The sequence below is a fragment of the Carcharodon carcharias genome, chromosome 18, assembly GCF_017639515.1.
Source record: "Carcharodon carcharias isolate sCarCar2 chromosome 18, sCarCar2.pri, whole genome shotgun sequence".
Lineage (NCBI taxonomy): Eukaryota > Metazoa > Chordata > Chondrichthyes > Lamniformes > Lamnidae > Carcharodon > Carcharodon carcharias.
Genome location: NC_054484.1, coordinates 261,602 through 287,212, shown reverse-complemented (window position 1 = coordinate 287,212; position 25,611 = coordinate 261,602). Strand labels below are relative to the sequence as shown.

The window sequence follows — 25,611 nt, the reverse complement described above, 5'->3', positions numbered from 1 at the left end:
CCCATTCCCCTTCCCCATCAGTTGTTCCTGACCATAGATTCCTCAACCCACTGGTTAATGCTCCCGGGACTGTGCAGGAACCTTGACTCATGACTCACTCTTGATTCAATTCAAAACCCACTTACAAGATACTATTTGTGCAAATTCAAGCATCAATATAATTTAAGCAAAATATTTCTCTGTATGGGACAATAATCCGCTTCAATCTGCAGTTCATGAAATCCTGGGCCCCTCACACATTGTTCAAATTTTAAATAAAGATCTAGGTGGAGTAATTCCAAAACCCACTGTCATTCAGGATAGAGTGGGGATCGTTCTTCAGGAGTTCATGACTAACCGCGGGATGAAGTGTGTACTGGGGTGGTGAAGGTGGGCTTTGCTGCCATTTTTAGCCCCTCCCCTTTTGGTTAATGCCACGTAGAGTCGGGGATGTGTGTGTGACGAGTATGTGGTGTAATAATTCTCCTCCATCCGCTCGTTAAACAGACAGTCCTCAGTGAAGGTTTCCTAAACACAAACAGAGCAGGTTCAGCCTCAGTGTGCACTCCACATTCACAGCTTCACCTAAACAATGCATCTGGATATCCCCAATTATCCCATTACTGAGAAATCTATAATCCAGCTAGACAACCCAGGCACCATCTCTAGCTCTGTGCTCAGTGAGCCCCCCATTGAGACTCAGCACATTCTGCTGGGCAAGATTCAAGAAACAATTATTCGGGATAGAATTAGTCATGTAGAAAAATATGGGCTGATAAGGAAGAGTCAGCATGGATTTCTAAAGGGGAAATTGTGTTTAACTAACTTGCTCATGTTTCTTAAAGAGGTAACAGAAAAGGTTGATGTGGGTAATGCTGTTGATGTGGTGTACATGGACTTCCAAAAGGCATTTGACACAATGTCACACAACAGACTTGTGAGAAAAGTTATTGCTCATGGAATAAAAGGGACAGTAGCAACATGGATACAAAACTGGCTGAAAATTAGGAAGCAGAGAGTAATGGTCAATGGATATTTTTCGGGCTGGAGGAAGGTTTGTAGTGGAGTTCCCCAGGGGTCGGTATTAGGACCCTTGCTTTTCCTGATATATATTAATGATCTAGATCTTGGTGTGCAGGGGACAATTTCAAAGGTTGTGGACGATACGAAGCTTGGGAATGTTGTGAACTGCGAGGAGGATAGTGTGGAACTTCAAGAGGACGTACACAAGTTGGTGGAGTGGGCAGATAGGTGGCAGATGAAGTTCAGTGTGGAGAAGTGTGAGGTGATGTATTTTGGTAGGAAGAACATGGACAGCAAATATAAAATAAGGGGTAAAATTTTGAAGAGGGTGCAGGAGCAGAAAGACTTGGGTGTATATGTGCATAGGAGACAGTACAGGTGGCGAGAGAAGTTAATAAAGCAGATAGTATCCTGGGCTTTATTAATAGGGGCAGAGAGTACAAGAGCAGGGAGGTTATGCTGAATTTATATAAGACATTCATTAGACCTCAGCTGGAATATTGTGTACAGTTCTGGGAGCCACATTATAGGAAGGATGTGAACACATTGGAGAGAGTGCAGAAGAGTTTTACAGGAATGGTTCCAGGGATGAGAAACTTCAGCTATGAGGATAGATTGGAGAAGTTGGGATTGTTCTCCTTGGAGAGGAGAAGCTGAGAGGAGATTTGATAGAAGTTTTCAAAAATCATGAGGGGGCTGGACAGAGTAGATAGGGAGAAGCTGTTCCCGCTTGTAAAAGGATGAAGAACGAGAGGGCACAGATTTAAAGTGATTTGCAGAAAAACTAATTTGAGATGAGAAAAAACTTTTTCACACAGCGAGTGGTTCAGGTCTGGAATGCACAGCCTGGAAGTGTGGTGGAGGCAGGTTTAATCGAAACATTCAAGAGGGCTTTAGATGATTATTTGAATAGAAACAATGTGCAGGGGTACAGGGAAAAGGCAGGGCAATGGCACTAGGTCATAATGCTCATTTGGAGAGCCAGTGCAGACATGATGGGCTGAATGGCCTCCTACTGTGCCATAAAAATTCTGTGAACTGTCCCCCAGTGAGAGTTAGCACCTTCAGGAACTGCCCCCCCAGTGAGAGTCAGCACCTTCAGGAACTGTCCCCCCCAGCGAGAGTCAGCACCTTCAGGAACTGTCCCCCCCAGCGAGAGTCAGCACCTTCAGGAACCGTCTCCCAGTGAGAGTCGGCACCTTCAGGAACTGTCCCCCAGTGAGAGACAGCACCTTCAGGAACTGTCCCCCAGTGAGAGTCAGCACCTTCAGGAACTGTCCCCCAGTGAGAGTCCATAAGACCATAAGACATAAGGCAGAAATTAGGCCATTCGGCCCATCGAGTCTGCTCCGCCATTCAATCATGGCTGATAAGTCTCTCAACCCCATTCTCCCACCTTCTCCCCGTAACCTTTGATCCCCTTACCAATCAAGAACCTATCTATCTCGGTCTTAAATACACTCAATGACCTGGCCTCCACAGCCTTCTGTAGCAATGAGTTCCATAGATTCACCACTCTCTGGCTAAAGAAGTTTCTCCTCATCTCTGTTCTAAAAGGTCTTCCCTTTACTCTGAGGCTGTGCCCTCGGGTCCTAGTCTCTCCTACTAATGGAAACATCTTCTCCATGTCCACTCTATCCAGGCCTTTCAGTATTCTGTAAGTTTCAATCAGATCCCCCCTCATCCTTCTAAACTCCACCGAGTATAGACCCAGAGTCCTCAAACGTTCCTCATATGTTAAGCCTTTCATTCCTGGGATCATTCTCGTGAACCTCCTCTGGACCCTCTCCAGGGCCAGCACATCCTTCCTGAGTTACGGGGCCCAAAATTGCTCACAATATTCTAAATGTGGTCTGACCAGAGCCTTATAAAGCCTCAGCAGCACTTCCCTGCTTTTATATTCTAGTCCTCTCGAAATAAATGCCAACATTGCATTTGCCTTCCTAACTACCGACTCAACCTGCAAGTTAACCTTAACAGAATCCTGGACTAGGACTCCCAAGTCCCTTTGCACTCCAGATTTCTGAATTCTCTCCCCATTTAGAAAATAGTCTATGCCTCTATTCTTCCTACCAAAGTGCATGACCTCACACTTCCCCACGTTATATTCCATCTGCCACTTCTTTGCCCATTCTCCTAACCTGTCCAAATCCTTCTGCAACCTCCCTGCCTCCTCAATACTACCTGTCCCTCCACCTATCTTTGTATCATCTGCAAACTTAGCCAGGATGCCCTCAGTTCCATCATCTAGATCATTAATGTATAAAGTGAAAAGTTGTGGTCCCAACACTGACCCCTGCGCAACTCCACTAGTCACCAGCCGCCATCCTGAGAAGGACACCCTTATCCCCACTCTCTGCCTCCTGCCAGACAGCCAATCTTCTATCCATGCTAGTACCTTGCCTCTAACACCATGGGCTCTTATCTTACTGAGCAGCTTCCTGTGCGGCACCTTGTCAAAGGCCTTCTGGAAGTCCAAGTAGATAACATCCATTGGCTCTCCTTTGTCTAACCTACTCGTTACCTCCCCAAAGAATTCTAACAGATTTGTCAGGCATGACCTCTCCTTGATGAAACCATGCTGACTTTGCCCTATTTTACCATGCACTTCCAAGTATTCTGAAATCTCATCCTTAATAATGAACTCTAAAATCTTACCAATGACCGAGGTCCGGCTAATCGGCCTGTAATTTCCCATCTTTTGCCTCACTCCCTTCTTAAACAGGGGGGTTCCATTAGCGATTTTCCAGTCCTCTGGGTCCCTCCCTGACTCCAGTGATTCCTGAAAAATCACCACTAACGCCGCCACTATCTCTTCAGCTATCTTCTTCAGAATTCTGGGGTGTAATCCATCTAGTCCAGGTGATTTATCCACCTTCAGACTTTTCAGTTTTCCTAGCACCTTCTCCTTGGTAATGGCCACCATACTCGCCTCTGCCCCCCAACTCTCTTGAACTTTAGGGATGTTACTCGTGTCTTCCACTGTGAAGACTGATGCAAAGTACCTATTCAGTTCCTCCGCCATTTCTTTGTTCCCCACTACTACTTCTCCAGCGTCATTTTCCAGCGGCCCAATGTCCACTTTTGCCTCTCTCTTACCCTTTATATATCTAAAAAACTCTTGCAATCTTCTTTTATATTACTGGCTAGTTTACCCTCATATTTAATCTTCTCCCTCCTTATTTCTTTTTTAGTTGTCCTCTGTTGGTCTTTGTAGGCTTCCCAATTCCCTGGTTCCCCACTGCTCTTTGCTGCATTGTATGCTTTCTCTTTAGCTTTTATGCTGTCCCTGACTCCCCTTGTCAGCCATGGTTGCCTCGTCCTCCCTTTAGTATGCTTCTTCTTCCTTGGGATGAAATTTTGCTGTGTCTCCCAAATTACTCCCAGAAACTCCTGCCATTGCTGTTCCACTCTCTTTCCTGCTAGGCTCATCTCCCAGTCAATTCTGGCCAGCTCCTCCCTCATGCCTCTGTAGTTGCCTTTATTCAACTGTAATACCGTTACATCTGATTCCAGCTTTTTCCTCTCAAATTGCAGGGTAAATTCTATCATATTATGGTCACTTCCTCCTAAGGGTTCCTTCACCTTAAGGTCCCTTATCAAATCTGCCTCATTACACATCACTAAATCTAGAATTGCCTGTTCCCTAGTGGCTCCACCACAAGCTACTCCAAAAAGCATCTCGTAGACATTCCACAAATTCCTTTTCTTGGGATCCACTACCAACCTGATTTGCCCAGTCTACCTGCATATTGAAATCCCCCATGATCACTGTAACCTTGCCTTTCTTACACGCCTTTTCTATCTCCTGGTGTACCTTGTGCCCCACATCCTGACTACTGTTCAGAGGCTTGTACATAACTCCCATTATGGTTTTTTTACCTTTGGGGTTCCTCAACTCTACCCACACAGATTCCACATCATCTGACCCTGCGTCATTTCTTGCTATCGATTTAATTTCATTTCTTACTAACAAAGCAACCCCACCCCCTCTGCCAACCTGTCTATCTTTTCGATAGGATGTATATCCTTGGATATTTAGCTCCCAGTCCTGATCCCCTTGCAGCCATATCTCCGTGATGCCCACCACATCATACCTGCCAATTTCAATCTGCGCCACAAGCTCATTTACCTTATTTCATATACTGCGTGCATTCAGATACAACACCTTCAGTCCTGTATTTCCCATCCCCTTTCTCATTGTCGTCCCTTTATCTGATATCTCTCAGTAAGAGTCAGCACCTTCAGGAACTGTCCCCCAGTGAGAGTCAGCACCTTCAGGAACTGCCCCCCAGTGAGTGTCAGCACCTTCAGGAACTGTCCCCCAGTGAGAGTCAGCACCTTCAGGAACTGTCCCCCAGTGAGAGTCAGCACATTCAGGAACTGTCCCCCAGTGAGAGTCAGCACCTTCAGGAACTGCTGAATGAAAAGGACAGTAGCAATGTGGATACAAAATTGGCTGTGGGACAGGAAACAGTCAGGGTTAATGGGTATTCTTCGGGCTGGAGGAAGGTTTGTAGTGGAGTTCCCCAGGGGTCGGTATTAGGACAATTGCTTTTCCTGATATATGTAAATGATCTAGATCTTGGTGTGCAGCTGACAATTTCAAAGTTTGCGGATGGCACAAAACTTGAGTGAATTGTAAACTGTGAGGAGGACAGTGTAGAATTTCCAAAGGGCATTGACACATTGGTGGAGTGGGCAGATAGGTGGCAGATGAAGTTCAATGCAGAGAAGTGTGAGGTGATGTACTTTGGAACAAAGAATATGGAGAGACAGTGTAAAATAAAGGATACATAGGAACATAAGAACATAAGAACTAGGAGCAGGAGTAGGCCATTTGGCCCCTCAAGCCTGCCCTACCATTCAATAAGATCATGGCTGATCAGCCCCAGGCCTCAACTCCTCTTTCGTGCCAGCTCCTCATAGCCCTCAACTCCCCAATATTTCAAAAATCTATCTACCTCTTCTAAAAATACTTTCAGTGATCTAACCTCCACAACTCTCTGGGGTAGAGAATTCCAGACATTCACCACCCTCTGAGAGAAGTAATTCCTTCACATCTCTGTTTTAAATGAATGTCCCTTTATTCTGTAACTATGTCCCTTAGTTCGAGATTCCCCCACTAGTGGAAACATCTTCTCAACATCTACCCTGTCAAGCCCTCTCTGAATCTTGTATGTTTCAATAAGATCACCCCTCATTCTTCTAAAGTCTAATGAATAAAGCCTAACCTGTTTAGCTGCTCTTGATAAGCCAAGCCCTTCATCCCGGAATCAGCCGAGTGAATTTCTTTTGAACTGCCTCCAATGCCAGTATATCCTTTCTTAAATACAGGGACCAAAACAGTACACAGTATTCCAGGTGCAGCCTCACCAACAGTTGTAACAGGACTTCCCTATTTTTAAACTCCAACCCCCTAACAATACAGGCCAAAATTCCATTTGCCTTCTTAATTACTTGCTGCACCTGCATGCTAACTTTTTGTGTTTTATGCACAAGAACACCCAGATCCCTCTGTGCTGCACTTTTTTGGAGTCTCTCCCCATTTGAATAATAGTCTGCCTTTTGATTCTTCCTACCAAAGTGCTTAACCTCACACTTTCCTACATTGAACTCCATCTGCCAAGTTTTTCCCCACTCACTCAACCTGTCTATATCCCCTTGCAGATTCCTTATGCACTCATCACAATAAGTCTTCCCACCTAAAGGGTTTGCAGGAACAGAGAGGCCTGGGTGTATATGTACATGAGTCATTAAAGGTTGCAGGACAGATGGAGAGAGTTGTTTCTAAAGCACACAGTATTCTAGGCTTCATTAATAGGGGCTTAGAGTACAAAAGCAGGGAGGTTATGATGAACTTGTATAAGACACTGGTTAGACCTCAGCTTTTTTTTTATTAATTCACAGGATGTGGACGTCACTGGCTGGGCCAGCATTTATTGCCCATCCCTAGTTGCCCTTGAGAAGGTGGTGGTGAGCTGCCTTCTTGAACCGCTGCAGTCCATGTGGTGTAGGTACACCCACAGTGCTGTTAGGGAGTGAGTTCCAGGATTTTGACCCAGAGACAGTGAAGGAATGGTGATATATTTCCAAGTCAGGATGGTGATGGAGGGAAACTTCCAGGTGGTGATGTTCCCATCTATCTGCTGCCCTTGTCCTTCTAGATGGTAGTGGTCGTGGGTTTGAAAGGTGCTGTCAAAGGAGCCGTGGTGAATTCCTGCAGTGCATCTTGTAGATGATACACACGCTGCTACTGTGCGCGATGGTGTAGGGAGTGAATGTTTGTGGATGTGGCCCCAGTCAAGTGGGCTGCTTTGTCCTGGATGGTGTCAAACTTCTTGAGTGTTGTAGGAGCTGCACTCATCCAGGCAAGTGGGGAGTATTCCATCACACTCCTGACTTGTGCCTTGTAGATGATGGACAGGTCTTGGGGAGTCAGGAGATGGGATACTCACCGCAGGATTCCTAGCCCCTAACCTGCTCTTGTAGCCACATTATTTATACGACTAGTCCAGTTTAGTTTCTGGTCAATGGTAACCCCCAGGATGTTGGTGGTGGGGGAGTCAGTGATGGTAATGCCGTTGAACATCAAGGGGTGATGGTTAGATTCTCTCTTGTTGGATATGGTCATTGCCTGACACTTGTGTGGTGTAAATGTTACTTGCCACATGTCAGCCCAAGCCTGGATATTGTCCAGGTCTTGCTGCATTTGGACATGGACTGCTTCAGTATCTGAGGAGTCGCGAATGGTGCAGAACATTGTGCATCATCAGTGAACATCCCCACTTCTGACCTTATGATGGAAGGAAGGTCATTGATGAAGCAGCTGAAGATGGTTGGGCCGAGGACACTACCCTGAGGAACTCCTGCAGTGATGTCCTGGAGCTGAGATGATTGACCTCCAACAACCACAATCATCTTCCTTTGTGCTAGGTATGACTCCAACCAGCAGAGAGCTTTCCCCCGATTCCCATTGACTTCAGTTTTGCCAGGGCTCCTTGATGCCACACTCAGTCAAATGCTGCCTTGATGTCAAGAGCAGTCACTCTCACCTCACCTCTCGAGTTCAGCTCTTTTGTCCATGTTTAAACCAAGGTTGAAATGAGGTCAGGAGCTGAGTGGCCCTGGCAGAACCCAAACTGGGCATCAGTGAGCAGGTTATTGCTAAGCAAATGCCGCTTGATAGCACTGTTGATGACCCCTTCCATTACTTTACTGATGATGGAGAGCAGACTGATGGGGCGGTAATTGGCCGGGTTGGATTTGTCCTGCTTTTTGTGTACAGGACATACCTGGGCAATTTTCCACATAGCCGGGTAGATGTCAGTGTTGTAGCTGTACTGGAACAGCTTGGCTAGGGGTGCGGCAAGTTCTGGAGCACAAGTCTTCAGGACTATTGCCGGAATATTGTCAGAGCCCATAGTCTTTGCAGTATCCAGTATCTTCAGCTGTTTCTTGATATCACGTGGAGTTAATCGCATTGGCTGAAGACTGGCATCTGTGATGCTGGGGACCTCCAGGGGAGGTTGAGATGGATCATCCACTCAGCACTTCTGGCTGAAGATTGTAGCAAATGCTTCAGCCTTATCTTATGCACTGATGTGCTGGGTTCCTCCATCATTGAGGATGGGGATATTTGTGGAGCCTCCTCCTCCAGTGAGTTGTTTAATTGTCCACCACCATTCACAACTGGGTGTGGCAGGACTGTAGAGCTTAGATATGATCTATTGGTTGTGGGATCGCTTAGCTCTGTCTATCACTTGCTGCTTATGCTGTTTGCCATGCAGGTAGTCCTGTGTTATAGCTTCACCAGGTTGACACCTCATTTTTAGGTATGCCTGGTGCTGCTCCTGGCATGCCCTCCTGCACTCTTCACTGAACCAGGGATGATCACCTGGCTTGATGGTAATGGTGGAGTGGGGGATACGCTGGGCCATGAGGTTACAGATTGTGTTCAAGTACAATTCTGCTGCTGCTGATGGCCCACAGCCCCTCATGGATGCCCAGTCTTGAGTTGCTAGATCTGTTCAAAATCTATCCCATTTAGCACGGTGGTAGTGCCACACTACATGATGGAGGGACTGTGTCTCCAAAAGGACTAGGTGGTGGTTCCTCCTAATGATACTGTCATGGACAGATGCATCTGTGACAGGCAGGTTGGTGAGGATGAGGTCAAGTATGTTTTTCCCTCTTGTTGGTTCCCTCACCACCTGTCGCAGACCCAGTCTAGCAGCTATGTCCTTTAGGACTCAGCCAGTTCGGTCAGTAGTGGTGCTACGGAACCACTATTGGTGCTGGACATTGAAGTCCCCCACCCAGAGTATATTCTGCACCCTTGCCACCCTCAGTGCTTCCTCCAACTGATGTTCAACATAGAGGAGCAGTGATTCATCAGCTGAGGGAGGGTGGTACATGATAATCAGCAGGAGGTTTCCTTGCCCATGTTTGACCTGATGCCATGAGACTTCATGGGATCCGGAGTTGATGTTGAGGACTCCCAGGGCAACTCCCTCCTGACTGTATACCACTGTGCCCCCACCTCTGCTGGGCCTGTCCTGCTGGTAGGACAGGACATACCCAGGGATGGTGATGGTGGTGTCTGGGACATTATCTGTAAGGTATGATTCCGTGAGGATGACTATGTCAGGCTGTTGCTTACTAGTCTGTGAGACAGCTCTCCCAATTTTGGCACCAGCCCCCAGATGTTAGTAAGGGGAACTTGGCAGGGTTAACAGGGCTGAGATTGCCATTGTCATTTCCAGGTGATGCCGGGTGGTGTGTCAGGTTTCATTCCTTTTTTGTGACTTCATAGTGATTTGATACAAAGAGGGCATTTCAGAGTCAACCACATTGCTGTGGGTCTGGAGTCACATGTAGGCCAGACCAGGTAAGGAAGACAGATTTCCTTCCCTAAAGGGCATTAGTGAACCAGATGGGTTTTTACAATCAGACAATGGTTTCATGGTCATCGTTAGACTTTTAATTCCAGATTTTTATTGAATTCAAATTCCACCATCTGCTGTGGTGGGATTCGAACCCAGGTCCCCAGAGAATTACCCTGGGTCTCTGGATTACCAGTCCAGCGACAATACCACTACCCCATCATCTCCCCTGGAGCATAGGGTACAGTTCTGGGCTCCACATTATAGAAAGGACATGAACGCATTGGAGAGAGTGCAGGAGGGGTTTATGAGAATGGTTCCAGGGATGAGGCACTTCAGTTATGAGGAAAAATTGGGGAAGTTGGGATTGTTCTCCTTGGAGAGGAGATGGCTAGGAGGAGACTTGATCGAAGTTTTCAAAACATTGAGGGGTCTGGACAGAGCAGATGGGGAGAAGCTGTTCCCACTCGTAAACGGATCGAGATCCAGAGGACACAGATTTAAAGTGTTTTGCAAAAGAAGCAAATATGAGATGAGAAAAAACTTTTTCACACAGCGAGTGGTTTGGGTCTGGAATGGACTGCCTGGAAGTTTGGTGGAGGCAGGTTCAATCGAGGCTTTCAAGGGGGCATTAGATAAATAACTAAATAGAAACAATGTGCAGGGGTACAGGGGGAAAGGACAGGAGAATAGCACTGAGTTAAAATGCTCAGAGAGGCGGTGCAGACACGATGGGACGAATGGCCTCCTTCAGCACCGTAACAATTCTGTGATTCTGACTCCCAATGAGAGTCTCTCACGGGACGCTGAGCTAGTCACAGTCATTGGGCCCCGGGTCTCTTGGCTGCAATGGTGGAGTAGCTGCATTGGAAGGGGAGACATTGCTGCATCTGGAAGCAGTCAACCCAGTCACTGAGAGGCTGGGGAGGGTGCGAGGATTCAGCCAGTTCAATTTTCCATACCTACCGACCCATACAACATTCCTTGTTTGGTTATTGCAAGAAACAGTCGAGTGGCCACAGCTCGAATGGCAACAATCCCAATCTTCACTGGAAATAGCTCCATAACACCTGATAAAGTAGACAGAGCAGTGAGTGGTCTGGGGCACAACCATTACTCAATGCAGCAATGTGAGGGAGCTGGATTAACATCAGTAGAGATACAGTCAGTAACACAGGGTGCTGGGGGAGAGAGGGGTTACTGAGTGACAGTGTGAGGGAGCTGGATTAACATCAGTAGAGATACAGTCAGTAACACAGGGTGCTGGGGGAGAGGGGTTACTGAGTGACAGTGTGAGGGAGCTGGATTAACATCAGTAGAGATACAATCAGTGCACAGGGCGCTGGGGGAGAGGGTTTACTGAGTGATAGTGTGAGGGAGCTATATTAACATCAGGAGAGATACAGTCAGTAACACAGGGCGCTGGGGGGAGAGGGGTTACTGAGTGACAATGTGAGGGAGCTGGATTAACATCAGTAGAGATACAGTCAGTAACACAGGGCACTGGGGAAGAGGGGTTACTGAGTGACAGTGTGAGGGAGCTGGATTAACACCAGTAGAGATACAGTCAATAACACAGGGCGCTGGGGGAGAGGGTTTACTGATTGATAGTGTGAGGGAACTGGATTAACACCAGTAGAGATACAGTCAGTAACACAGGGCGCTGGGGGAGAGAGGGGTTACTGAGTGATTGTGTGAGGGAGCTGGATTAACATCAGTAGAGATACAGTCAATAACACAGGGCAATGGGGGGAGAGGGTTTACTGATTGATAGTGTGAGGGAACTGGATTAACACCAGTAGAGATACAGTCGGTAACACAGGGCGCTGGGGGAGAGAGGGGTTACTGAGTGACAATGTGAGGGAGCTGGATTAACATCAGTAGAGATACAGTCAGTAACACAGGGCGCTGGGGGGAGAGGGGTTACTGAGTGACAATGTGAGGGAGCTGGATTAACATCAGTAGAGATACAGTCAGTAACACAGGGTGCTGGGGGGAGAGGGGTTACTGAGTGACAGTGTGAGGGAGCTATATTAACATCAGGAGAGATACAGTCAGTAACACAGGATGCTGGGGGAGAGAGGGATTACTGAGTGACAATGTGAGGGAGATGGATTAACATCAGTAGAGATACAGTCAGTAACACAGGGCACTGGGGAAGAGGGGTTACTGAGTGACAGTGTGAGGGAGCTGGATTAACATCAGTAGAAATACAGTCAATAACACAGGGTAACGGGGGGAGAGGGCTTACTGATTGATAGTGTGAGGGAACTGGATTAACACCAGTAGAGATACAGTCGGTAACACAGGGCGCTGGGGGAGAGAGGGGTTACTGAGTGACAGTGTGAGGGAGCTGGATTAACGTCAGTAGAGATACAATCAGTAACACAGGGCACTGGGGGAGAGGGTTTACTGAGTGACAGTGTGAGGGAGCTATATTAACATCAGGAGAGATACAGTCAGTAACACAGGATGCTGGGGGAGAGAGGGATTACTGAGTGACAATGTGAGGGAGCTGGGTTAACATCAGTAGAGATACAGTCAGTAACACAGGGCACTGGGGAAGAGGGGTTACTGAGTGACAGTGTGAGGGAGCTGGATTAACATCAGTAGAAATACAGTCAGTAACACAGGGTGCTGGGGGAGAGGGGTTACTGAGTGATTGTGTGAGGGAGCTGGATTAACATCAGTAGAAATACAGTCAATAACACAGGGTAATGGGGGGAGAGGGCTTACTGATTGATAGTGTGAGGGAACTGGATTAACACCAGTAGAGATACAGTCGGTAACACAGGGCGCTGTGGGAGAGGGGTTACTGAGTGACAGTTCGAGGGAGCTGGATTAACATCAGTGGAGATACAATCAGTAACACAGGGCGCTGTGGGAGAGGGGTTACTGAGTGACAGTGTGAGGGAGCTGGATTGACATCAGTAGAGATACAGTCAATAACACAGGGCGCTGGGGGGAGAAGGGTTACTGAGTGACATGGTGAGGGAGCTATATTAACATCAGGAGAGATACAGTCAGTAACACAGGGCGTTGGGGGGAGAGGGGTTACTGAGTGACAGTGTGAGGGAGCTGGATTAACATCAGTAGAGATACAGTCAATAACACAGCGCACTGGGGAAGAGGGGTTACTGAGTGACAGTGTGAGGGAGCTGGATTAACATCAGTAGAAATACAGTCAATAACACAGGGTAATGGGGGGAGAGGGCTTACTGATTGATAGTGTGAGGGAACTGGATTAACACCAGTAGAGATACAGTCGGTAACACAGGGCGCTGGGGGAGAGCGGTTACTGAGTGACAGTGTGAGGGAGCTGGATTAACATCTGTAGAAATACAGTCAATAACACAGGGCAATGGGGGGAGAGGGCTTACTGATTGATAGTGTGAGGGAGCTGGATTGACATCAGGAGAGATACAGTCAATAACACAGGGTGATGGGGAGAGGGGTTACTGAGTGACATGGTGAGGGAGCTATATTAGCATCAGGAGAGATACAGTCAGTAACACAGGGCGCTGGGGGGAGAGGGGTTACTGAGTGACAGTGTGAGGGAGCTGGATTAACATCAGTAGAGATACAGTCAGTAACACAGGGCGCTGGGGGGAGAGGGGTTACTGAGTGACAGTGTGAGGGAGCTGGATTAACATCAGTAGAGATACAATCAGTGCACAGGGCGCTGGGGGAGAGGGTTTACTGAGTGATAGTGTGAGGGAGCTATATTAACATCAGGAGAGATACAGTCAGTAACACAGGGCGCTGGGGGGAGAGGGGTTACTGAGTGACAATGTGAGGGAGCTGGATTAACATCAGTAGAGATACAGTCAGTAACACAGGGCACTGGGGAAGAGGGGTTACTGAGTGACAGTGTGAGGGAGCTGGATTAACGTCAGTAGAAATACAGTCAATAACACAGGGCAATGGGGGGAGTGGGTTTACTGATTGATAGTGTGAGGGAACTGGATTAACACCAGTAGAGATACAGTCGGTAACACAGGGCGCTGGGGGAGAGAGGGGTTACTGAGTGACAATGTGAGGGAGCTGGATTAACATCAGTAGAGATACAGTCAGTAACACAGGGTGCTGGGGGGAGAGGGGTTACTGAGTGACAGTGTGAGGGAACTGGATTAACACCAGTAGAGATACAGTCGGTAACACAGGGTGCTGGGGGAGAGGGGTTACTGAGTGATTGTGTGAGGGAGCTGGTTTAACATCAGTAGAAATACAGTCAATAACACAGGGTAATGGGGGGAGAGGGCTTACTGATTGATAGTGTGAGGGAACTGGATTAACACCAGTAGAGATACAGTCAGTAACACAGGGCGCTGTGGGAGAGGGGTTACTGAGTGACAGTGTGAGGGAGCTGGATTGACATCAGTAGAGATACAGTCAATAACACAGGGCGCTGGGGGGAGAGGGGTTACTGAGTGACATGGTGAGGGAGCTATATTAACATCAGGAGAGATACAGTCAGTAACACAGGGCGCTGGGGGGAGAGGGGTTACTGAGTGACAATGTGAGGGAGCTGGATTAACATCAGTAGAGATACAGTCAGTAACACAGGGCGCTGGGGGGAGAGGGGTTACTGAGTGACAGTGTGAGGGAGCTGGATTAACATCAGTAGAGATACAGTCAGTAACACAGGGCACTGGGGAAGAGGGGTTACTGAGTGACAGTGTGAGGGAGCTGGATTAACATCAGTAGAAATACAGTCAATAACACAGGGTAATGGGGGGAGAGGGCTTACTGATTGATAGTGTGAGGGAACTGGATTAACACCAGTAGAGATACAGTCGGTAACACAGGGCGCTGGGGGAGAGCGGTTACTGAGTGACAGTGTGAGGGAGCTGGATTAACATCAGTAGAAATACAGTCAATAACACAGGGTAATGGGGGGAGAGGGCTTACTGATTGATAGTATGAGGGAGCTGGATTGACATCAGGAGAGATACAGTCAATAACACAGGGTGATGGGGAGAGGGGTTACTGAGTGACATGGTGAGGGAGCTATATTAGCATCAGGAGAGATACAGTCAGTAACACAGGGCGCTGGGGGGAGAGGGGTTACTGAGTGACAGTGTGAGGGAGCTGGATTAACATCAGTAGAGATACAGTCAGTAACACAGGGCGCTGGGGGGAGAGGGGTTACTGAGTGACAGTGTGAGGGAGCTGGATTAACATCAGTAGAGATACAGTCAGTAACACAGGGTGCTGGGGGGAGAGGGGTTACTGAGTGACAGTGTGAGGGATCTGGATTAACATCAGTAGAGATACAGTCAGTAACACAGGATGCTGGGGGGAGAGGGGTTACTGAGTGACAGTGTGAAGGAGCTGGATTAACATCAATAGAGATACAGGCAGTAACACAGGGCACTTCAGATACCCAGAGTGAGTTTCAAATCTAACTGGGGAGTGTGCTTGAAACATGGAATATTTGCTATGCTGGACTGTGTTACCCACTCGAACCTAACTGAATGATCAGGTGATTTATATATTGAATAATTTAATTCTTTTGAATATTCTAAAAACCTTGATCTCATGACCATGAGACCATTGTCGATTGTTGTACAAACCGACCCGGTTCACTAATGTCCTTTTGGGAAGGAAATCTGCCGTCCTTACCTGGTCTGGCCTACATGTGACTCCAGACCCTCTGATGACATTTACCGGCTCTCTGAAAAGGCCTCACAAGCACTCAGTAGTTCAGAGGTTGGCTCAGCACAACCTTTCCTGGGGAATTAGGGCTGGGCAATAAATGCTGGTGTGGAAACATAGGACTTAGGAGTAGGCCATTCTGCCCTTCGAGCCTGCTCTCCCATTCAGTAAGACCTTAGCTGATCTGGCTATGGTCTCAACTCCACATTTTTCTCTGCCCCCATACCACTTTACTCCATGTCTAGCAAAAATCTATCTATCCTCCCTGCTTTCTGGGAAGAGAATTCCGCATACTAATGACCATTTGAGAGAAAACAATTCTCCTCTTCTGCATATTAAAAGGAAGACTTCTTATCCTTAGACTGTGCCCCCTGGTTCTTGTCTCTCCCACAAGAGGAAACATTGTCCCAGTATCCAGCCTGTCAAATCCCCTCAGGAACCTGTTTCAATCAGATCACCTCTCATTCTTCTAAACTCTAATGGGTACAGGCCAGTCCAACCTTTCCTCGTAAGATAAACCTCCCATTCCAGGCGTGAGCCGAGCGATCCTTCTCTGAACTGCTTCTAACACACTGATATCCTTTTTCAAATAAGGAGACCTAAACTACACACAGTATTCCAGATGTGGTCTCCCTAAGGCCCTGTACAGCTGCAGTAAAACTTTCCTACTTTGAAACACCAACATTCCATTTCCCTTCCTAATCACTTGCTGTACCTGTAAACAACATGTACCAGGACACCCAGATCCCTCTGTACCTCCGAGTTCTGCAACTTCCCCCCCATTTAAATAATAATCTGCTTTTCTATTCTTCCTGCCAAAGTGAACAATTTCACATTTTCCCACATTATTCTCCATCTGTCAATTTTTTTGCCCAGTCACTTAACCTGTCCATATCCCTTTGTCGATGCTTATATGTCCTTCTGATGACTTTACTTTCCTACTTAACTTTGTGTCATCTGCACACTTGGGAACCATGCCTTTGGTCTCTTCATCCAGGTCATTGATATAAATTGTAAGTAGTTGAGGTCCCAGCACTGATCCCTGTGGCACTCCAGTGGTTACAGCTTGTCAACCTGAAAAAGACCCATTTCTCCCTACTCTCTGCTTCCTGTTAGCGAATCAATCCTCTATCCATCCTAATACCTTAACCCCCTCCACCCCCTCCCACCCACCACCACACCATGATCGTTTATTTGTGTAGTAACACAAATAAAATTTGCCTTTTGGAAATTCAAGTCCACTACATCCACAGCTTCCAGCAGGTCTTGTGAGTGATGCCCACATGCCAAGAACAAGTAATTTTTTCAAAAAAGTGCAAGGAATAAAAACCCTTTCCACAAAGAATAACACTTGGGGCCCGGGAAAGGCTCTGTTGAATCTGAGCTATATTATTTCCAAGGCCAGCATTCGAAACAGTGCTGTCCAGAAGGGTACACAGTAGTCAAAAGGTGGCCTGACCAGGACCTGTACAGCTGTGGCCAAACTCACTCTCCTTTATTTTCCCCTCCATTCATTTTTCTGGTCTGATTTCATAACTGACCACTAGATTGTAGCAATCTGTGTATCTGGACCCGAAATCTCGTTACACACCATTGTTCCTCTCTTTTGGGCATTTGAAAAATAATCTATCCTTTTTTAGTCCAAAGTACATGCCCTCACAATCCTTCTGCACAGTTCTTGTACTTCCTAAACCTGTCACTGTGTCTTAGTAATTTGGTGCTCCTGTGTATCCATTACTGACTGTGCCATAAATTGTTATATCAATGACAAATGGCAGGTGGTGAAATTTGAATTCAATAACAATCTGGAATTAAAAGTCTAACAATGACCATGAAACCATTGTCGATTGTTGTAAAAACCCATCTGGGTCACTAATGTCCTTTAGGGAAGGAAATCTGTCCTTACCTGGTTGGCCTACATGTGACTCCAGACCCACAGCAATGTGGTTGACTCTCAAATGCCCTAACAAGCCACTCAGTTGTATCAAACCACTAAAAAGGCTCAAAGGAATGAAACCAGATGGACCACCCGGCATTGACCCAGGCACTGGAAACGACAACAGCAAACTCAGCCCTGTCAACCCTGCAAAGTCCTCCTGACTGACATCTGGGGGCTAGTGCCAAAATTGGGAGAGTTGTCTCACAGACCAGTCAAGCAACAGCCTGACATAGTCATCCTCACGGAATCATATCTTACAGATAATGTCCCAGACACCACCATCACCATCCCTGGGTATGTCCTGTCCCACCAGCAGGACAGACCCAGCAGAGGTGGGGGCACAGTGGTATACAGTCAGGAGGGAGTTGTCCTGGGAGTCCTTAACATTGATTACGGACCCCATGAAGTCTCATGGCATCATGTCAAACATGGGCAAGGAAATCTCCTGCTGATTATCACGTACCAACCTCCCTCAGCTGATGAATCACTGCTCCTCTATGTTGAACATCAGTTGGAGGAAGCACTGAGGGTGGCAAGGGTGCAGAATATACTCTGGGTGGGGGACTTCAATGTCCATCACCAACAGTGGTTCCGTAGCACCACCACTGACTGAGCTGGCTGAGTCCTAAAGGACATAGCTGCTAGACTGGGTCTGCGACAGGTGGTGAGGAAACCAACAAGAGGGAAAAACATACTTGGCCTCACCCTCACCAACCTGCCTGTCACAGATGCATCTGTCCATGACAGTATCGTTAGGAGTGACCACCACACAGTCATTGTGGAGACAAAGTCCCACCTTCACATTGAGGATACCCTCCATCGTGTTGTGTGGCACTACCACTGTGCTAAATGGGATTGATTTTGAACAGATCTAGCAACTCAAGACAGGGCATCCAATGAGGTGCTGGGGGACATCAGCAGCAGCAGAATTGTACTCAAACACAATCTGTAACCTCATGGCCCGGCATATCCCCCACTTCACCATTACCATCAAACCAAGGGATCATCCCTGGTTCAATGAAGAGTGCAGGAGGGAATGCCAGGAGCAGCACCAGGCACACCTAAAAATGAGGTGTCAACCTGGTGAAGCTATAACACAGGACTACTTGTGTGCCAAACAGCATAAGCAGCAAGTGATAGACAGAGATAAAAACGAAAAACTGTGGATGCTGGAAATCCAAAACAAAAACAGAATTACCTGGAAAAACTCAGCAGGTCTGGCAGCATCGGCGGAGAAGAAATACCAGCTTATATTTCACCCCTTCCTTGGATTCACCTAGTGCTGTTGAAGGGTCATGAGGACTCGAGACGTCAACTCTTTTCTTCTCCACCGATGCTGCCAGACCTGCTGAGTTTTTCCAGGTAATTCTGTTTTTGTTGTGAAGTGATAGACAGAGCTAAGTGATCCCACAGCCAACAGACCAGATCTAAGCTCTGCAGTCCTGCCACATCCAGTTGTGAATGGTGGTGGACAATTAAACAACTCACTGGAGGAGGAGGCTCCACAAATATCCCCATCCTCAATGATGGAGGAGCCCAGCACATCAGTGCAACAGATAAGGCTGAAGCATTTGCAACAATCTTCAGCTATAAGTGCCGAGTGGATGATCCATCTCATCCTCCTCCAGAGGTCCCCAGCATCACAGATGCCAGTCTTCAGCCAATGCGATTCACTCCATGTGGTATCAAGAAATGGCTGAAGGCACTGGATACTGCAAAGGTTATGGACCCTGACAATATTCCGGCAATAGTACTGAAGACTTGTGCTCCAGAACTTGCCGCACCCCTAGCCGAACTGTTCCAGTACAGCTACAACACTGGCTTCTACCGGCTATGTGGAAAATTGCCCAGGTATGTCCTGTACACAAAAAGCAGGACAAATCCAATTACTCCCACCCACCATCAGGCTATACTCGATCATCAGTAAAGTAATGGAAGGGGTCATCAACAGTGCTATCAAGCGGCATTTGCTTAGCAATAACCTGTTCAGTGACACCCAGCTTGGGTCCTGCCAGGGCCACTCAGCTCCTGACCTCATTACAGCCTTGGTTCAAACATGGACAAAAGAACTGAACTCCCAAGGTGAGGTGAGAGTGACTGCCCTTGACATCAATGCAGCATTTGACCGAGTGTGGCATCAAGGACCCCTAGCAAAACTGGAGTCAATGGGAATCAGGGGGAAAACTCTCCACTGGTTGGAATCATACCTAGCACAAAGGAAGATGGATGTGGTTGTTGGAGATCACTCATCTCAGCTCCAGGACATCACTGCAGGAGTTCCTCAGGGTAGTGACCTCGGCCCAGCCATCTTCAGCTGCTTCATCAATGACCTTCCTCCCATCATAAGGTCAGAAGTGGGGATGTTCACTGATGATTGCACAATGTTCAGCACCATTCGCAACTCCTCAGATACTGAAGCAGTCCATGTCCAAAAGCAGAAAGACCTGGACAATATCCAGGCTTGGGCTGACAAGTGGCAAGTAACATTCATACAAGTGCCAGGCATTGACCATCTCCAACAAGAGAGAATCTAACCATCGCCCCTTGATGTTCAATGGCATTACCATCACTGAATCCCCCACTATCAACATCCTGGGAGTTATTGGCACCACATCCACAAATATTCACTCCCTCCACCACCAACGCACAGTAGCAGAAGTGTGTACCATCTACAAGATGCACTGCAGGAATTCACCAAGGCTCCTTTGACAGCACCGTCCAAACCCATGATCGCTACCATCTAGAAGGACAAGGGCAGCAGATAGATGGGAACTCCACTACCTGGAAGGTTCCCCTCCAAGTCACTCACCATCCTGACTTGGAAATATATCACCGTTCCTTCACTGTCGCTGGGTCAAAATCCTGGAACTCCCTGCCTAACAGCACTGTGGGTGTACCTACACCACATGGACTGCAGCGACTCAAGAAGGCAGCTCACCACTACCTTCTCAAGGGGCAATTAGGGATGGGCAATAAATGCTGGCCCAGCCAGCGAAGCCCACATCCCATGAATGAGTTAAAAAAAGGTCTATACTATTCTTTGCACTGATGCACGATCTTTCCTTCAGTTTTACATAATTTTTCACCTCTTTTACACCATGGTTATCTTATTTGCTTGGCTATATTGTGGTCTTGTATTAAGTTAAATAATGTTTTTAACTTCCAATGTTTCTCTGTTGTTTTACCCAAGAACAGTTCTGATCAATTACCTGTTTTCAATCTTTGTCTTAATCTCTTGAAATTAACCTTGATCGTTAATAGTGGTGAATTTGAATGGCTATGTTGAGGGCAGGGAAGATATTCAAAATCAGTCAACTCACTCCAAGGAGACAGGTTGCCCATTTAAATCTTACAATGAGATTGGAACTCACAGATTTAAAATAAAAATCGGAAATGCTGGGAATTCTCAGCCGGTCTGCTGGCTGCATGTGGAGAGAGAAGCAGAGTTGACGTTTCAGATCTGTGATCTTCCATCTTAACTGTCACTCTGCTGTAACTTGGGTTATTTTATTAATCTCACCTAGCGTATCCTCTCATATTTTTCAGGTGAGTTTAAGTGCCAACCTCTTTTGAGCTTATTTACCTGGTGGTGCACACACAGTAACAAAAGGGTAAACTTGATCCATGCAGTTTCGCTTTTCCTCTTCACCTTCTGTAGCTATATTGCCACTTGTGACCTCAACTCCACTCTTATCCCTTCCTTATCTTTCAACTGTCATTCTGACTGAGACGATCACATCAATATAAAGTCATTGTTATGATCCTGTTTATGGTTTTTGCTAAGATTCTGTCTCAGGAGGTATAGTTCCTTCCTGTCCCAAAACTGGTGCCAGTTTCCTTTCCACATCCAACTTTCAGCCACACCTTCAACTCCTGGATCATTCCATCCCTCTGCCAATTAGCACATGGTTCAGGGAGTAATTCCAAGCTCTTGCTTTTGAATTTAGCTTCAAACTTCTGATTCTCCCTCAACAGAACCTCCTCCCTTTTCTCCCCATGTCGTTGGCGCCCCCATTAACTACATCCAGATCCGCTGCTTCCCAATAACCATGCTGGGCAGGTGATGGCACTGCACCCCAGCTACTTACCGTAGTCATTGCTTTCGTGAGCTCCATTGACTCTGCCACTGGGGAGGATCTGGAGATGGAATCCAATTCCGATGCTGCAGTAGAGGAATTGCTGTTTGGTCACTCGATTGCCCAGTCCAGTCTCTCCACTGTACCTCAAGCCCAACATTGGAGTAAGCATTGTCAGATCTGACTCTGGGGAACAAAGGGCAAGTGGATTACATTACACTGGGAGGTCATCCACACACAGTGACCACGTCATTTAGAGTAGCCAGAGAAGAAAACATTAGGGGCAAAAATACTCAACTGCGGAAGAGCTAATTTCAGTGATTTAATATCACAGCAGAATCGAAAATGTGACAGCAGTACCAGAGCAATGGTGGTTAATCATGGAACAGAGTCAGTGTGTGTGAGACCCGTACCCCAGTGAGAGTCAGTGTGTGTGGGACCCGTACCCCAGTGAGAGTCAGTGTGTGTGTGGGACCCGTACCCCAGAGAGAGTCAGTGTGTGTGTGGAACCCGTACCCCAGTGAGAGTCAGTATTTGTAGGAGCCACACCCCATTGAGAGTCAATGTGTGTGGGACCCGTACCCCAGTGAGAGTCAGTGTGTGTGGGACCCGTACCCCAGTGAGAGTCAGTGTGTGGGGGACCCGTACCCCAGTGAGAGTCAGTGTGTGTGGGACACGTACCCCAGTGAGAGTCAGTGTGTGGGGGACCCGTACCCTAGTGAGAGTCAGTGTGTGTGGGACCCGTACCCCAGTGAGAGTCAGTGTGTGTGGGACCCGTACCCCAGTGAGAGTCAGTGTGTGTGGGACTCGGACCCCAGTGAGAGTCAGTGTGTGTGGGACCCGTACCCCAGTGTGAGTCAGTGTGTGTGGGACCCGTACCCCAGTGAGAGTCGGTGTGTGTGGGACCCGTGTCTCAGTGAGAGGCATTTAAATTAAGAGGGATTTTTAGTAATGCGTGAAGGGGGAATAGTTTGGGTGTGTGCCTGAGTTAATGTTTAATTCAGTTATCAAAATATGACATTAAACAGTAGGTTTTGGTCAATAATGCTGTTGACATGTTAGGTGTTTTATAACGGTGTTTTTAGGCTTAAACAGCAAACCAAAGAGATTAGGAAGGTTCAACACACACTGACTCTCACCGGGGTACAGGTCCCACACATATACTGACTCTGACTTGGATATGGGCCCCACACACACTGACTCTGATTGGGGTACGGGTCCCCCACACACTGACTCTCACTGGGATACGGTTCCCACACACACACACACTGACTCTCATTGGGGTATGGGTCCCACACACACTGACTCTCACTGGGGTACGGGTCCCACACACACTGACTCTCACTCGGGTACAGGTCCCACACACACTGACTCTCACTGGGGTACGGGTCCCACACACACTGACTCTCACTGGGGTACGGGTCCCACACACACTGACTCTCACTGGGGTACGGATCTCACACACACTGACTCTCACTGGGGTACGGGTCCCACACACACTGACTCTCACTGGGGTACGGGCCCCACACACACTGACTTTCACTGGGGTCGGGTCCCACACACACTGACTCTCACTGGGGTACGGATCTCACACACACACTGACTCTCACTGGGGTACGGGTCCCACACACACAAACTCTCACTGGGGTACGGGTCCCACACACACTGACTCTCACTCGGGTACAGGTCCCACACACACTGACTCTCACTCGGGTACAGGTCCCACACACACTGACTCTCACTGGGGTACGGGTCCCACACACACAAACTCTCACTGGGGTACGGGTCCCACACACACTGACTCTCACTGGGGTATGGGTCCCCCACACACTGACTCTCACTGGGGTACGGGTCCCACACACACTGACTCTCACTCGGGTACAGGTCCCACACACACTGACTCTCACTCGGGTACAGGTCCCACACACACTGACTCTCACTCGGGTACAGGTCCCACACACACTGACTCTCACTGGGGTACGGGTCCCACACACACTGACTCTCACTGGTGTACGAGTCCCACACACACTGACTCTCACTGGTGTACGGGTCCCACACACACTGACTCTCACTGGGGTACGGGTCCCACACACACTGACTCTCACTGGGGTACGGGTCCCACACACACTGACTGTCACTGGGGTACGGGTCCCACACACACTGACTCTCACTGGGGTACGGGTCCCACACACACTGACTCTCACTGGGGTACGGGTCCCACACACACTGACTCTCACTGGTGTACAGTTCCATACACACTGACTCTCACTGGGGTACGGGTCCCACACACACTGACTCTCACTGGGGTACGGGTCTCACACACACTGAATCTCCCTGGGGTACGGGTCCCACACACACTGACTCTCACTGGGATACGGGTCCCACATGCCCGCTGACTCTCAGTGTATTTTGGGTACCATAAAGATGTGCCGTTTACGTGGTTTCTCTGAGAATGGAGACTCTGAGTGTTCAGTGGACCGGTGAGATATCACGGGTAACAGTGAGTGAATGAGAACAAAACAAAAACAGAATTACCTGGAAAAACTCAGCAGGTCTGGCAGCATCGGCGGAGAAGAAAAGAGTTGACTTTTCGAGTCCTCATGACCCTTCCACATCTGTTTTTGTTTTGGATTTTCAGCATCCGCAGTTTTTTGTTTTTATATATGTGAGTGAATGAGCTTTTGTGAGAATCTCCAGTCAGTTATCTGTGAACCGACGTTTGGATCCCTTTTGACCTCTCCTTTGCTGACTGACCTCTCCCCTGTCTTTGGCCTCTGTCCGCCTGACCTCTTCTGCACCTTACTTCTCCCCTGCCTGACCTCTCCCCCGCCTGACCTCTCCCCTGCCTGACCTCTCCCCTACCTGACCTCTTCCCTGACTGACCTCTGCCCTGCCTGATCTCTCCCCCACCTGACCTCTCCCCTGCCTGACCTCTCCCCTGCCTGACCTCTCCCCTGCCTGACCTCTCCCCTGCCTGACCTCTCCCCCGCCTGACCTCTCCCCCGCCTGACCTCTCCCCCGCCTGACCTCTGCCCTGCCTGACCTCGCCCCCGCCTGACCTCTCCCCCGCCTGACCTCTTCCCTGACTGACCTCTGCCCTGCCTGATCTCTCCCCCACCTGACCTCTCCCCTGCCTGACCTCTCCCCTGCCTGACCTCTCCCCTGCCTGACCTCTCCCCCTGCCTGACCTCTCCCCTGCCTGACCTCTCCCCCGCCTGACCTCTCCCCTACCTGACCTCTCCCCCGCCTGACCTCTCCCCTACCTGACCTCTCCCCCGCCTGACCTCTCCCCTGCCTACGACAAGATTGCTTTGGTCAATTCCACTGTCTGAACTGCTGTCCATGAGATTGGAAAGTCAGCATGAAGCCGGGCAGGCTGCTGCCCCTCTAGCCTGTGTTACTGGATGCTGCACTGGGAGGTATTTTTATGGCCTCAAAATTTCAAATCTGAGAGTTGGATATTGATTAGTAGCTGCTCGGGCCAGTGGACTCTTACTTCCGTGCTGTGGGTGTCAGTGCCCTGACACAAGCAAATGATGCCATCCATACCTTGCCACTTGACCCTGTACTTGTGTTGGCTGTTTGTCCTTGTCCAGCTCTTCACCGCACCTGCTTGGTTTCGGGTTATTGCTGCTGAAGACATCTCCTGAACCTTCACAAACGTTAATATCACAATCAGGCAGTTGACGAAGCTCTGGGCTGGAGTTACAGTGAATCCTAGTGGCATGACCCTGACAACTCCTGGATCAGCGGCTGAATTAAAACCTCAATCCACAATTCCCGGATTGGCTTTGGCATTAAACACTGTCAGGACAAACTCCAAATGACTATACCAATCACTTACTGAAAGGTTGGAATGATCAAACTGAAAGGAAATATGTTTGTTATAGTTTTTGAGTCTGAGTTGGTGAGAGTGATATTTATAGGGCGTATGGAATCAGTGATGTGTTTCACAATCTGACTGATAATCAGACTGTCCTCTAATTAAAGTAAACACAATTGGTGCAGGGTCATTCGTCATAGGACACTGAGAACACTTTCTCATCACCAG

The 25,611-nt window shown here is 48.1% G+C and overlaps 1 protein-coding gene across 1 annotated transcript; it reads right to left on the bottom strand.

Moving 5' to 3' along the window:
• Window positions 1-318: 318 nt before the first annotated feature.
• On the bottom strand, window positions 319-25,287 carry fgf9 (fibroblast growth factor 9). Its single transcript, XM_041211932.1, has 4 exons — window positions 25,110-25,287; window positions 21,573-21,746; window positions 10,854-10,957; window positions 319-507 (listed from the first exon to the last, which is right to left on the bottom strand). Exons 1-4 carry the CDS (start codon window positions 25,285-25,287, stop codon window positions 319-321), a joined length of 645 nt encoding a protein of 214 aa, XP_041067866.1.
• Window positions 25,288-25,611: the final 324 nt, after the last annotated feature.

What these genes read in the sequence shown, in the direction of transcription:
- fgf9 (XM_041211932.1), bottom strand. Translation starts at nt 25,287, where the DNA reads ATGCCACTAGGATTCACTGTAACTCCAGCCCAGAGCTTCGTCAACTGC. An exon ending in GTACAGGGTCAAGTGGCAAG is followed by an intron (nt 21,747 to 25,109) that starts GTATGGATGGCA and finishes TTTGTTCCCCAG; the next exon opens with AGTCAGATCTGACAATGCTT. An exon ending in TCACGAAAGCAATGACTACG is followed by an intron (nt 10,958 to 21,572) that starts GTAAGTAGCTGG and finishes CTACTTTATCAG; the next exon opens with GTGTTATGGAGCTATTTCCA.